Source organism: Lineus longissimus, chromosome 15 (genome assembly GCF_910592395.1).
Source record: "Lineus longissimus chromosome 15, tnLinLong1.2, whole genome shotgun sequence".
Taxonomy (NCBI): Eukaryota; Metazoa; Nemertea; class Pilidiophora; order Heteronemertea; family Lineidae; genus Lineus; species Lineus longissimus.
The window spans coordinates 12,479,805-12,493,615 of NC_088322.1; the positions used below are offsets into that span (position 1 = coordinate 12,479,805).

Here is a 13,811-nt window from a genome sequence, read left to right on the forward strand (position 1 = left end):
CGTCCTGTATAGCATGGACGGTTGTGACAGTAAGTCCGATTGGTGTGACAATTATAGATTGAGCCGATGTTGCCATGTCGGGGCCATGCTTAGGCTTCATAGATCGTTTCTGAGACATCCGCTGCATAGCAAGATAGATTGAACAGTTTGAGTTACGACAGTGATTGGTTGTGACCATGTCTTCATGTCTGGCACTTGTGACTCTATAGCATCATTCAGAGACATCTTGCATAGCCAGGTAAATTGCAATATATTGCAGGTACAAGAGGAGATGTACATGTAAGTTGTGCTGATGTCTCTTTGTCAGGCCCATGGTTTTTTTTGGTCAACCAGGTATTTGTCATAACAAGAATGTCCAGTATTCACCTGGTCCCTGGCTTGCACCCAATAGAGTTCATGTGTCCATCTTCAAGAGAAGCTCCCCTTACGAAAAAGATCTCGGATTTACGATGCTCACCATGGTGAATGTAGGATTTACCATGGTGAAACTGAGACACCTTTTTTCCTAAGGGTAAGGAGGAGGACATGCATCTTTGACTACATCATTTCTTGACAGACAGCTAGTAGAGACCACCAGCCTAGATGGGATTTGTTAATAAACAACCTTGTACCCAGGATCAAAAAATGAAAACTGCAGGTGTAATCTATCAAGAACTTTTTAACTTTTTCCTAGGAACAAGGTTTCTATTAACCCTCTCATCCCGTTTGGCTCTGACCGTGGGAATATTTTATTTTTGCAAAATGTCTGCCTTATGAAAAGGATAAACCTTTTTGACTCACCTGTGAGCCTTTACAATTACGCAGTGTCCGTCATCCGTCGTCGTCCGTCGTTAGACATGGGTGGCACATTTCATTACCGCTAAAAATATGCCATTATTCGCTTCATACTGGTCAGAAAAGTTAGAAAAAATATGGTAGGTACTTCTAGCAATGATGCATCATATATCATCTGCAGTTTTTTTACCTAGTTTTCAAGGTCCTTTGACACAGGTGAGCACATGGTTCCTGGACCATTTCTTTTCTCTCAAAATTAGATGGAAGCTCTGATAAAGACAGGAGTGCATCTTGTTGGTGTTGTTGGTGGTGCTACTGCAAGTCTTACTAGGGTGGGAATGGATAGGGCTCTCTACACTAGTAGAGTATCACGTCATGTGGGCGTCTTCAAGAGCTGAGTGATATACACCTTTCCAGAAATGGGGCGCTGAGTGTCCGAAATAGTGGTGTCAGAAGGGGAAACTAGGCCTTATGGTGGAGGGACGAAGGAGATAGTCATGGTTGACCAACACACTTGAATGCCTTTAATGACGGACAAGGGGGAAAAAGTTAGTTCCAATGCAAGCCACCAATTTCGGGAAGCATGTATAGAAGCTCTGGTTAAGACAGTAGTGTCCTGTTGTTGTCTTTTGCGCTCTAAGGCTTCTGATGCTGGCTCAGATATATGGCCTACGCCAAGTCTGAATTGGGTAGGGATCCCAGTGTGTTCCATGTATTTCACCCATGTGAAAATACAATAGAACCTCTCTATTAAGGACACCCTCGGGACTGGCCATTGCTGTCCTTAATGGAGAGGTGTCCTGATTAGAGAGGTCAAATTGAATGGAAACAACCATTTTGGGATCAACACTAGTGCCCTTAATAGAGAGGTGTCCGTTAAGGGAGGTTTTCTGAACAAGATATACGAAGAAAATCAGTCAACAGATCACATACATTAAGATAACTTTTATTTAAAAAAACAGAAGTATAATACATCATGATATAGAGAAGTGTGGTTTAATAAAATCTTTATTAATCATTATTGACATTATCTGAGACCGAAACATTAGGAGAACTTATTATGACATTTATGCAAATGACGAACTCTTAATGCAATTGACCACTTCTTTTATCAAATTATGTATGCTAATCACACTGAATGATAAAATCAATCATTATATACAAGTAAAGGACTATGAAAGTTACTAATCCGTTTTATTCTATGAAAAAATTGAAATGAAGGACTGAATATCAAAAATTAACAGTTAAATAATTGGGTATTTCAAGATTTTAGAAAAAAACTTTAAAATGAGCCAAAAGTTAAAAGAGAGAAAAGAAAGTTAGGCTGATTTTCTGTTGCCTGTGTGTCATACTTTAAAGGGGGTATGTTGTTTATATTGTATAAACTTGTGGCTCACAAAAGCACAAAATACCCAATGCCGCCGGGCAGATCAAGTATCATGCATGAAAATCTGCTGAAACTTGGCATTGCTGACATTTGCGTATTTACACCATTAAAAATTTTCAAATTCAATTCTAATTTTCAAATGATTTAACGAACGGAGTAGGCCTCAAAGGGTCCTGCCATCCATTGGCAGAGCTTGTTTCCATGTGATATGGAAATCTTAAAAACATCGGTCACATTGTCACTATCAAGCACGAGATCTTCTGTTAAGATTTTGAACTAGACGCTCTAAGTGTACTCTATCGTCTACTATTAACATACCTTTATTTACAAAACTATTTAGTATTATGTACAAAAGTTTACAAGTAGTTACATAATAATTCATTGGCGTTGTCTCTCTAACTAACGAACCTGCGCCACAAGGTCTTCGAAATTCATCGCATATGAACGACTAAATCAAGGGCGACAGCGGCAGCGAAAAAACTGTTACGCTGATTGGTAAAAAGTACATGATGATTTATTGGTGTTGTGTGTCAGTTAGTCTACTGACTGAGGGGACCATCTGACACAAAAATGTAAAGAGTCAACTGAATACTTTTATTTTCTCAGACAATGGAAGGTTTCTGTCATGTTCAGTTAGATTGCCTTTTGATTTAGTCGCCCATGTAGAATGAACTTTTGACAAAAAAGCCCCTGAATAAATCAATCCACAAAGGCTTCGCAGACACAAATGCCCCAATTAAAATAACTGCCCCAAGCTGCTTAAAACATCTGAACATGTTTTATACGAAAACTTCTGAACTTCCCCCTTCAAGTTACCCCCAATAGCTCAGGAAAACAAAGCCTATGGTTGAAACCAGCAGTGACGAAAACCAAATTGACCAATTCAACCACACTCACTGCACATGTGTTTCGTGGAAAAGAAATATGACTTCAGTTCAGAAAGCAGGGAAAACTGGGCATCCCTGCCAACTGGACTGGGGCCAGTAAGATTCATGGCATAAGTAACGCCATCAATTTTACTATCATTAAAGACATGGAAAGGTAACCAGTCGAGCTATGGGTGTCCCAATACCCTTGGGGCATTTTTGGGTCCAAAACAATACATCAGTACAATCATTTTAGAACAAAGCCAAAATTGGTACATCTGTCACATGCTTAGCTAATCTTAGTCATAATCCTACCATTCTTCAAAGAAATCAGCAGCCCCTAATACGCACCAAGGAGAAATTTAGATGATCAAATCAATATATCATTTTAACAAATATATTCATAATTATACATACATATACATGTACATTCTCATTTAAATTAAAATTTAATTTAGTCAATAATTTTAAAAGTAATTAGCTTAAATGTGTTAAAATTTCAAAAATGAACAGCATTTTAATACATTTTCTTTCTTAAAGAATCAAATAATTCACATTTATTTAGAAATCAAACATAAAAATTCATGATCAATATATTATTCATACAAATTCCTCCTTACACACTTTATCACCAACATTTCAAAAAGTACCAGTTAGTGACAGCTGACAGTAAGTGGAAATGCCCCACAAATGAATAAGTGGACAATGGGCTGAATCTCATTTTCCTTTAATACCATGACTAGGCTCATTTTTCTGTGACATCCTGTGGAGACATACCTTCTGCAATTGAAAGAGGACTTACATTTCCACATTCTGGCAGACTTACATGCACTGATTTACACAATCTAATTGAGTCAAACACTTGTGGACATGTTCATGGAATCAATAATATACTTAGCTGTTTCATCAAGGCAATATCACAAAAGTTCCATATCTGGGAAAAGATAGTCGGTAGAATTTCCCAGTTCGTTCATGTACATTTAGCACTTAAATAGTTAAAACCATTATCATTTAACATAATATTTTGATAAATTGATGTAATTTATACACATATTTTGTTCAAATAAAAAACATTTCATTCAGAATCGTCATTAAAATCAGTTTTTGAATTATATATCATATTATTCTGTGTAGAAGAGTGTGTTCAATCATAGATATTTATAACATTTTGAAAAGAGGCAAATAAAATCACGCTGTTCAAAGCGTCTTCCCATTTCTACTGTACCAGCACAATGGTCTTAACAAAATTTCCACACCGAGCGGTCAAACACAATAATCTTGCCTCAAAGCCAACTTCTAACCATTGAGCACTATTTAAGCCAACACTGCTTCCATTTTTACAAGAAAATATCCAGAAAAGAAATGAACTTTTCCTAGTACAACCTCAGAGTTATGTTGATGACAATATTTCACAATCTTTAGTTTCCATTAATGTTGCATTTCAATGGGCTCATACATTATTACTGGAATATTTAATGACTCCCATCAACTATGTACCAAGGTCAAAGGTCATATGATATTTACAATCGCTATTTACACGTAAGTGTGGAGTCAAATTTTCTAGTACTCAAGGGAGGTTGGGGCAGCACCAATTTATGTGACAGAGACCTACTTGCCTAGTTTAACAGTGGCAGAGGTATTAAAGCAAGAAAAAAAACTCAGAAAGATTAGAAAACCATTCAGCGTAATCAACCTTCAGGTTTTTTGCCTACTTCATTCATTCCTTATTGATTTCATACCGATGGATAGCTTTAAGAGGACATAATTGAAAAAACCAAGCTTTTCATCTTCAATTTAGGTCTTACAGTGAACTTGAATAAAACCCTATTTCAAAATAAACTAAGGAAAACCAAGGAAAAAAGAAAATATAAAGGAAAGGGGCTAAGGCCAGCAACAGAAAACTAACACAAACGGAAGACATGAATTTCTGAGTTCAGTTTGGAAGGCAAGGATACAAAAGATGTTAATTTAACTGGTCCTGGCATCACCATGGATGGAACTTCCTTGGCAACTATCAGCCATGGTAACAATGGAATGAGTTGCTTGGCTACCACAGGACGAAGCTTATTGTTGCTATGCAACACGTTTCTAGGCAACCACAGGATGAAGCTTATTGTTGCTGAGGAACATTTTGATATTTCGAAGAGCTAGTAAGAATTAAACTAAATTTGTGAAATGATTGTCTGCTGCAGCATCAGCATGTTTTGGAATTTTAGTAATATATCTGCAGGGTGAAGAAAGCAAAACTAAAAATATAAATTGTAAACACAAAAACAACAGACGTGAAACAACATGGACAAAGTCGACATTTTTCTACAAAAATGAAGAAAAAAATGTATTAATTCTTGACTGCTGCCACTTGTCTGTGATTGGTACTGCCCAACTTGTTTGAATAAGAAACATTTTCTCCCTCTATCATAATTTGAACATTAATTGATTATAAAAGTGATCAACAAGTTTAAGTGTTAGGGCAGACAATTCCCAATTTTCTTTCTTTAAGCTGGCATGGGTGATTACAATGTACTTGCTTCAAACAATGTACAGTACATGTCTGCCTGGTTAATAAGTAACCAATAAGTAACCAACATTTATACCAATTACAGCACTAGTCCATTGAATTTACATCAAACTGAGTATTTTCGACTCTGAGCTAATAATTTACATTTATAACTTCTTCAATTTATACAGTTTGACCCGTTTTAAAGTTGAAATCAAACAGAATCTGACGATCATCATCGAATGTGAAATAATTTACGCAAAGTTCTTGTGACCAACCTGTTTCATAAACCATTTACATGTAGATGAAAATAGGGAAATGTTCTTGAAACTGGCTGAAATTATCAGGAAATTTGTAAAATTTCTTGAAATTTATAGGTTTCTGTATTAATTTGAGTTCGACTCGTAAAACAATCAGAGTTAATAATGTAACCTTGCAAAATGAGTATCAATGCATTTCTGACTGAAGCACACCCACAAACATTGCAATGTGCATTAGGTGAAACTCTTCAGAGGTTTACAGCGTTGTCCAAAATTTTAAACTGATTTTTAAAAATTTTTAAATTTCAAAATTGCTGTTGTGTATAACGATATGAATATAGTCTTCTTCATGTTGAATATCTGGCAAGTTTGATGTCTATTACTTATTGCACAATACAGCAGAATGAACACGGAACGACATAGGCCTCTAGGAATGAGAATAACACTTTTCGAGAGGCACTTTTTCCTGAACATTTGTTTGACAACCAGATTTGTGAGTGTGCAACAGGCATAGTTGTGCGTATGCAGTATGTCAATAACTATTATACACTCAAGAGAGTTGAAAACTTGAAACTATGTACACATACTTAAAATTTACTTTGGGAAAACAAAACATTTGGTTGCTTGGTAACGATATGCAGGTTCCCTAGCAACCATTATGTTTCATATCAACTGCATATGGTTGCTTGGTAACCATTGCAAATGAGCAACCCAAAGTCAGTTTCATAGCAACTAAAATTTTCAACCCCATTTCTAAATCATAGCATCTATCTCAATATAATCCACATGAGTTGCAGATGCATCGGCCGACAGTGCCCTTGCATTAATCCAATCTGTATTTCAAAACCCAAAATATGTGATAATTCAAAATCTTTATGATAATCCAGGAGAGCCTCTCTGATGATTGTGCAGCTAGAAAGTCAGCTTGGCAAATTAGTAGAACGATTAAAAATATTGAAAGACGGCGCTCCTTGGTGAAGAAATTGAACCATTCAAATGTCTCAGTTTAAAACTTCATTGACAATACATTATCAAGTAGTAAACAATGACCCGGGTAATTTTCCCCATGATAACTCACACAATGTGTGAATAATATAAGAGCAGGGAATTTAACACACTCCAGAATACTCTACAAACAAATACTTCTTATACAGTTTCAACGCAGAGCACATTCCTTGATTATATACACATATGTACGGCAGACTTATATGGTTAAGTTCCGAGAAATATTTTCTTGTACACCTAGTAGTTTATAGATACGATCACAACCATATTTTCACAAAATACTCCTGCACCCCTATATAAGAGTGGGGCTACGCCAGACATTCTGTGTTAAGTCCACCCCTCTTAAGAATAGGACACGTCCATATATACACACTAACTTGGGCGGGATAGCTGAGCACGTGCAAATAGTTAGTTCATAAGCTGCGTAAAAATTGCAGGTTTTGATACTGCTGCCTTAACTTCAATGAAGTCATGTGACCTAAACCATGTGACCATGGTAACCATATGGTTGTCATGGTAACATAACTGGACGCCATGGCAACATGTTTGCATCCTCTTTAGTCTTTTGTAGTGTAGTCTAGTATACTCCATAATGAGAAAATTCCGAAGTTAAAAATTTACTCTCAGAGTAATTTACCGCCAATATCCCAGAATGCAACGCAGCATCAATCGAATTTGCTTATACTTCCTCTAAAATTACCAATGAAATCGTATGATTTTGGCACTTTCAAAATGGTCAACCACAATGTCCATCGCAAATAACATCACAGCGCTGGTAAATCCCTTATTCTGACACAGCCATATTCTCGTTCCATTGAGCCATAGAATCACAGAAATTCCTTTTCCAACGATATCGTGACACCGCATTTGTCGAGGCGTGGCACTGCCTCCGATATGGTAAACAACAGTCCATTTTTCAAATACTCCAAATCCTAGCACAAAGATAGTGACACCTATCAGCCATTTACAACACTTTCTAACATAGTCTTCCTTGTAATCTTAATTTACCAATGAAGGTAACAAAATCCTCGCATATCACCTTTGACGTCACTCCTCACATCACTAATGACATTGCTATGACATCACTTTTATGACATCACTCATGTCATTACTTATGACATCACTCGCGACATCCTGCACACACACGGTATCTCACTGGCAGCATTTTCACACGGGAACCGATCATGCACATCAACAACTGGCCAACAGTTGACTCTGGAATTCTTAGGGTCTCCTTAACTCCGAATTTCTCCACCAATCAGCAGCTGAGATAAGTGAGCCAATGAAAAGGCTGGAATTCAAAGGGCATAGCACTGCGCTCCTTCTAATATATTTTCCTGCCTAAGACCCGAAATTCCGTAGAGTGATTCCGAATTTATCACCGATTTCTCGATTTAGTTTTAGTTACAGATATGTACACGAGGGGCGCTGAACTACACAGTCGTCTCACCGGGATGCAGAACCGATGGGTCGGATTGCTGTAGTCTATTGTACTCATTATAATATTCATGCCCTGGTACGTCACTGTCCGGTGAACTCGAGTCTAACCGTAATTTTGTTTCTGACGTTGGGCTCGCAGGTAAGTTATCATGGTGTCCATTTTGGAAATATTCCGGGTTATCGACAGAGTTTGGCTCCATTGAACGAGGATTGCAATACATATCAGCTGAAAAATCAAAAAAGACATGTCACTTTTATCACGTACTCAAAAGATATGCGAAAGGATTCTATGGAGTACAACAAAATTGTTTTTGTAACCTTATTTAAACAGATATTTTTAGAAAATAAAAGGCATGCAAATACTCTGGTTTACACTATCATTTTAGGTCTCATTCAAATAACGAGGCAAGTGAAGTGACTTGCCCAAGATAACACGTTCTAATCTCTGCCCATATTACTTACTATCTATGATGTCCATGTAGTGAGCGGGTTTCGATGATTTTGGCGTTAGGTAATAATCTTCATCAACTGGCAGATGTAGGGCATAGTCTTTCATTGGGTCACGGCCAAGAAAGTCGTTATGATCATCTGCAATGATGAACAAAAAGGGTTAAAGGGAAACAGTATTAAGCACAAGCAAGATGGGGCAGATCAAAGTTGCACAAAGTGGCCAATAGGAGTCGCACAGACCGTCAAGATTATTCACGTTTGTATGATGAAGATTTTTAAGCGAATCAAACCAAGGTTTCTGAATGTGCATGTCACGGACCTAGAAACCTTGAATTGGACCCCATCTCCTGCCTGTGGTCCGCCTTTGATAAATATATTTAAAGGGTACAAAGGTCACCATCCCCTAAGCTTACTTACCTCTGGGATCTTTTGTTGATAATATCTTGCACGGATCTGAACTGTACCGGGACCCACCATTGCTGCCTCTGTCTCGATTGAAGTTGCCCTCGAGGTGGGCGTATTTCTTGTCACGTTTCGTCGGCGTGATCAAGAACTGGTTTTCCCGTGCAGGGCTGTTTGCGGGTGTCCGTTCGTCATAATCTGATGGTATGTGCACCTAAACAAGAATAAGTGAAAAAATGATAAGAGACCTGTTCAATGGTACCACTAACCGGGCCGATTTTCCACAAAATCCTACTCCGGCTTGGTCAGTTTGCAATGGACACCACAAACTGATCTGTCTGGAGGGAGGTTGAGGATTCCAACGGGTGTAAAAATCCTGATGATACCTACCTTTCCATTGCTGATGCCATTCATGCCATTCGCCAGGACTGGGCTGTCGATCTCATCTGTTGTTTCGGTCGACTTTGGCATCAGATATTCCTCAGCATCTATCACCTCCTCCGGCCCGTCGACCGCTATGCTCATATTCCGCACGAGATCTTGAGTATCAACGTTGTGACTTGGCAGACGCATTAGCTTATCACCCTGGAGAGACAGAGCAAGGTCGAGGTCACTTTGTGTACCAAGGTCATTCACAAAGTCAAGGTTAAAGATTGAAATCAAGGTCAAAGGTAAGGCTCAAGCGAACTATCTATAAATTCATAGAAGTGTGCAAACTATTTGAAACTGAACTCCATAGCAAATAAGGCACTACAGTTTGGTAAAAATCGACGGCTTTGAAGAAAACCGAACTTGTCACAATTAGTTCACTAATCCTAGTCTACAAACTACAGCAATATGTCAAATAATAGAAAGATTTAGTATTAACGCAACTTAGTTATCAGAATGGCTAATAAGCTGGTAATGATTGATATTTTGAATTATTTGGGCAGTCTTCCAGCTACATGTACCCCTCAGTTATGCCAGTTTTTGTACTACATGTCATGCAACAATCAGAATACATCTATACACAGAATACAGAGACATTCTATTTTTTCAATTTAGGTGCATAAAGAAGTGCAGAGAGGATGCTTACATCTGGGAATAGAAAGAAAGATGTGTTATCAGAGAATCTCACATCATGGTGATGTAAGCTACATCATGATAGGAAGACAGGTTTGGAAAAGTCTCGACCATCAAGGATTTTACACAGACAAAAGAACTTCTCTTCCCCAACCTATTCAAGCTAAGGACACGGGTAAGTGGGTTATCCAGTCAGCACCAATGCTATTTACAGAGTTCCTGTTTAGGTAGTAGTTCTTCAATGCATCAAAAAATGTACTCATACATTCTTCTAACTGTTGTAAACACTTTCAAATGGATAAAAGCGCCCTCTATGCGATTGATTTCCTATAAATCCGATCAAAACTTGTGAACAGACAGTAAAAGAGCGGGAAACATAACAAACATGCAGGCGCCATGCATCACAATGCCGAGACAAAAAGACAAACTGACGGCTACGGTGTCATAGGCGTGGCCGGGAATATTAGCGCACGAGGACGAAGCGTATGACGCCCAGCTGACAGACTTGTGGTCGCAGACGTGTGGGTAAAAGTCCGCCATCAGTAAATTGGGCGTGCTGAGGCTGGCAACCGTTGCCAGGTCTTCAAAACGACACAGCTCGTCGTGCTGTGGGTGGAAACAAAACGTGGGGTTGTTGACGGATGCGAAAGCAACAATAAGGTTAAATGCTAAAATTTTGTGGGCTATTTATTTTTGTGGATTTTGCAAATAACCTAGATTCCCGAAAATGAAAACGGCAAAAAACTTTTTTTTTAGGAAAATTCCGAAAGAGTTTGCATCAGGAAAAAAATTGTGAAAATGTTTTTTTCAGAAATTTTCGCAAATCGCAAAAATAAATAGGCACGAATAATTTACAGTATGCAAAGTATGGTTGGATTGAATGTAAATATCAACAAAATACCGTTTTTAAATTTGGAGTTGTGTTGGTCAAAAGTGATGTATACCAATGTAGGATACAATGATATGATGGTATGAAAGTATTTCAGCAGTTGTGCTTGTATTCTAGATTTGGGCATGTTTTAACGAATAGGAAGCAAATAAAGGACAACAAAAAAGGCCAGCAAAATATTGCAAGAAGGGGTATTTCAAAAGCTGCTAATACTATTGGTTCAGGTACACGTGTGACTATTGGTGGTGTGACATTTGGTGCATGTGCGCGCACATGACTATTGGTGAAAATGTTATTGGTGCAGGTACACGTGTGGGTAAATTTTTTAAGGTGGTTCTTTGAAGTTTGTGGATGTGTAGGCACTGGATAAGCATGCAGAGAAATCTCCAGTTGAAACCACATGGGCTAAGCGAAGAACATTACGTGGTTCTACAGAAAAATATGCCATAGGTTTTTGATCGAATAGATACTGAGCCAAGCCTTGGAAGGCAAAGCCTGGAATCTGTCATGCTGTGATTTTGGTTTGTGGTATAGTTCTTGCCGTAGTTTCAATCGAAGCAATTTCTCTGCATGCATGCTAGTCCAGAAGATGTTAGTGGAAAAATGTGGTTGGGCATAACAAGAAATTCACAAAATATTAAAAGCATGAATGGAGAATTACAAGGCGAAAAGCTTTACACATAGTTACAGATACAATAGAAAGGTTACGGAATCAAACATATGGCTTTATTTGTAACTTCGCTTGAATCATGAGTATTCCCCGATTTATTCAAGTTTTTGGCAATTACAAATTTGGGTTTAGAGTCGAAGCTGTTAGTCTTAACGAAAGGGTTAACAGGTCATTGCAAGGTCACATCCTGAACATCATAAAGGGCATTGCAACGTTATAAGCATTTATTAAAGCAGCTCTCAAGATTGGAAAATCTCATTTACCGTTATTACGAGATATCTTCCCGGGTCTCGCGCCATTTTTTCAAATTCGTCCGCTAATTCTCGGAACGAAGGCCGGCTCTCTGCGTCCAGCATCCAACCTGGAAATTATATAATTTGTAGATTGAAAAGAAAGTAACGTCTGGCTTTACATTTCTATTGACCAAGATCGACCCTTGGGCTAGATCCCAAGCGACTTTGGTGGCCAAAAAAAGAGATTCATCTTCAGGACCTCTATCTCTGTGGGAAACCACTGCTGGACATTCCTTTTGAGATAGAATTTCTTCGAAAGTCAGAAATTATCAAAACCTATTAACATGACCCTTTGGTGGAAAGCGCTCAATAAGCACTCTCCGATGACTTACATTTTTAGATTAATCAGAATTTCTCAATATTTTGGAACTTACATTTTATCATGATCATGTATACGTCAATCGTACAAATGCTTGGCTGTGGAAGACGTTCGCCCTTCTCGAGGAGGTCCGGCACATCTCGCGCCCGGACATTCTCGTACGGCCGCTGACCGTATGTAAACAACTCCCAAACAGTAACACCTGCAAAGTAAGGTATGGTTTCAAAATCTATCATTTTCTTAAAGGAAGTGACTATTTGGCAAGCCCGGCTCACCAAACAGCGCCTTTTTTCTGCCCAAGATGGAGAGCCGAACTCATGCATATTCAACCATCCAGGAGCTCATTATCATTTGTGGCAACACGGTCAGCAACACCGGAGTTACAGTGAAACGCCTTTAGAAATGCACACTAATGCATTTAACATGTTTATCAGTTAAATCACGTTTATGACTTTTTTGTAAATCCATACAGTCATGTACATGTACATGCCTCTTCATGGATTATTGACCAAAACCCGAGTTTGGTAACAGAAATTGAATCGAGAGCGGGAAGTCGGCCATTGTTAAATATGCGCATATAAATTCGAATATGACGTCACTGCTCTCTGATTGGCCAACATGTTGTAACCTCTCCGGCTCGCCAAAGAGGGTAGTATTTTTGCCCTGTTTGGCAAGCCCGGCTTGCCGAACAGGGTGGCTTTTTAGTGCTGTTTGGCAAGCGGCTCTCCAAACAGAACAAAAAAAGATGCCTGTTTGGCGAGCGGCTTGCCAAATAGACCCGGCCTTTCTTAAAAGTAACAAAAATAGGAAGGGTTTATATCACATCACCTATAGGAGGTTGAAAAAGACCGCGGATGACGGAGCTAACGGGTATAATGTCAAGGAACTCACCATAACTCCATACATCACTTTTGTGTGTAAAAACTCTGTGTTGAATACACTCTAATGCCAGCCATTTAATCGGCATCTGAAATAACGTAAAATTTCCATAAATACCCTGTAGATACATGTATCACCATTTAATGGACATTAGGCTGTAACTGGGTGGGACACACAGTCTATAATAAAAGAACAGATGATGACATCTGTGGGTGGAATATACCTTAAGGCTTGTCAAACATATCAACATGACCATTTATTGGAAAGCTCTCGAAGTGCACTTTCCGATGGTGCTATTATGTCTTAGTTGATAATTTTTTTAATAATTTGTAAACTTTGCTGAATTTTGTTCTGAAACTGTCTTACTTTTCCCCCAGCTGCATGGTACTCCTCTTCATCATAGTCTAACAGTTTTGCCAAGCCAAAATCTGTGATCTTCACCAGGGTGGGACTTTGCACTGAAAAACATGAAAGAGATGACTCTGATAAGAAGTTAGTTTCATCTGTTAAGACAAATCTCGAACAGATGGCTTTAGACATGATTCGAAGATATCCATTCAATGTTACACTCTCTGCCTAATTTTGGAGATGCATGCAATAAAATTGTAGAAAATCATC

General features: G+C 38.4%; 1 protein-coding gene across 5 annotated transcripts in view; it reads right to left on the reverse strand.

The window, feature by feature from the left end:
* Nucleotides 1–2,049: 2,049 nt before the first annotated feature.
* Nucleotides 2,050–13,811, reverse strand: part of LOC135499658 (epidermal growth factor receptor-like) — a 104,705-nt gene continuing 92,943 nt past the window's right edge. For 4 of the 5 annotated variants that reach the window (XM_064790545.1, XM_064790544.1, XM_064790542.1 and 1 more), the window contains 9 exons: nucleotides 13,560–13,651; nucleotides 13,206–13,281; nucleotides 12,370–12,516; nucleotides 11,966–12,063; nucleotides 10,576–10,749; nucleotides 9,472–9,666; nucleotides 9,097–9,295; nucleotides 8,692–8,817; nucleotides 2,050–8,455 (listed from right to left, as the gene is read on the reverse strand). In XM_064790545.1, the coding sequence (XP_064646615.1) occupies nucleotides 8,223–8,455; nucleotides 8,692–8,817; nucleotides 9,097–9,295; nucleotides 9,472–9,666; nucleotides 10,576–10,749; nucleotides 11,966–12,063; nucleotides 12,370–12,516; nucleotides 13,206–13,281; nucleotides 13,560–13,651 (1,340 nt within the window). In that variant the 3' untranslated portion in view covers nucleotides 2,050–8,222. The remainder of the gene's footprint in view (nucleotides 8,456–8,691; nucleotides 8,818–9,096; nucleotides 9,296–9,471; nucleotides 9,667–10,575; nucleotides 10,750–11,965; nucleotides 12,064–12,369; nucleotides 12,517–13,205; nucleotides 13,282–13,559; nucleotides 13,652–13,811) is intronic. The other variant, XM_064790543.1, reaches the window with a different exon arrangement.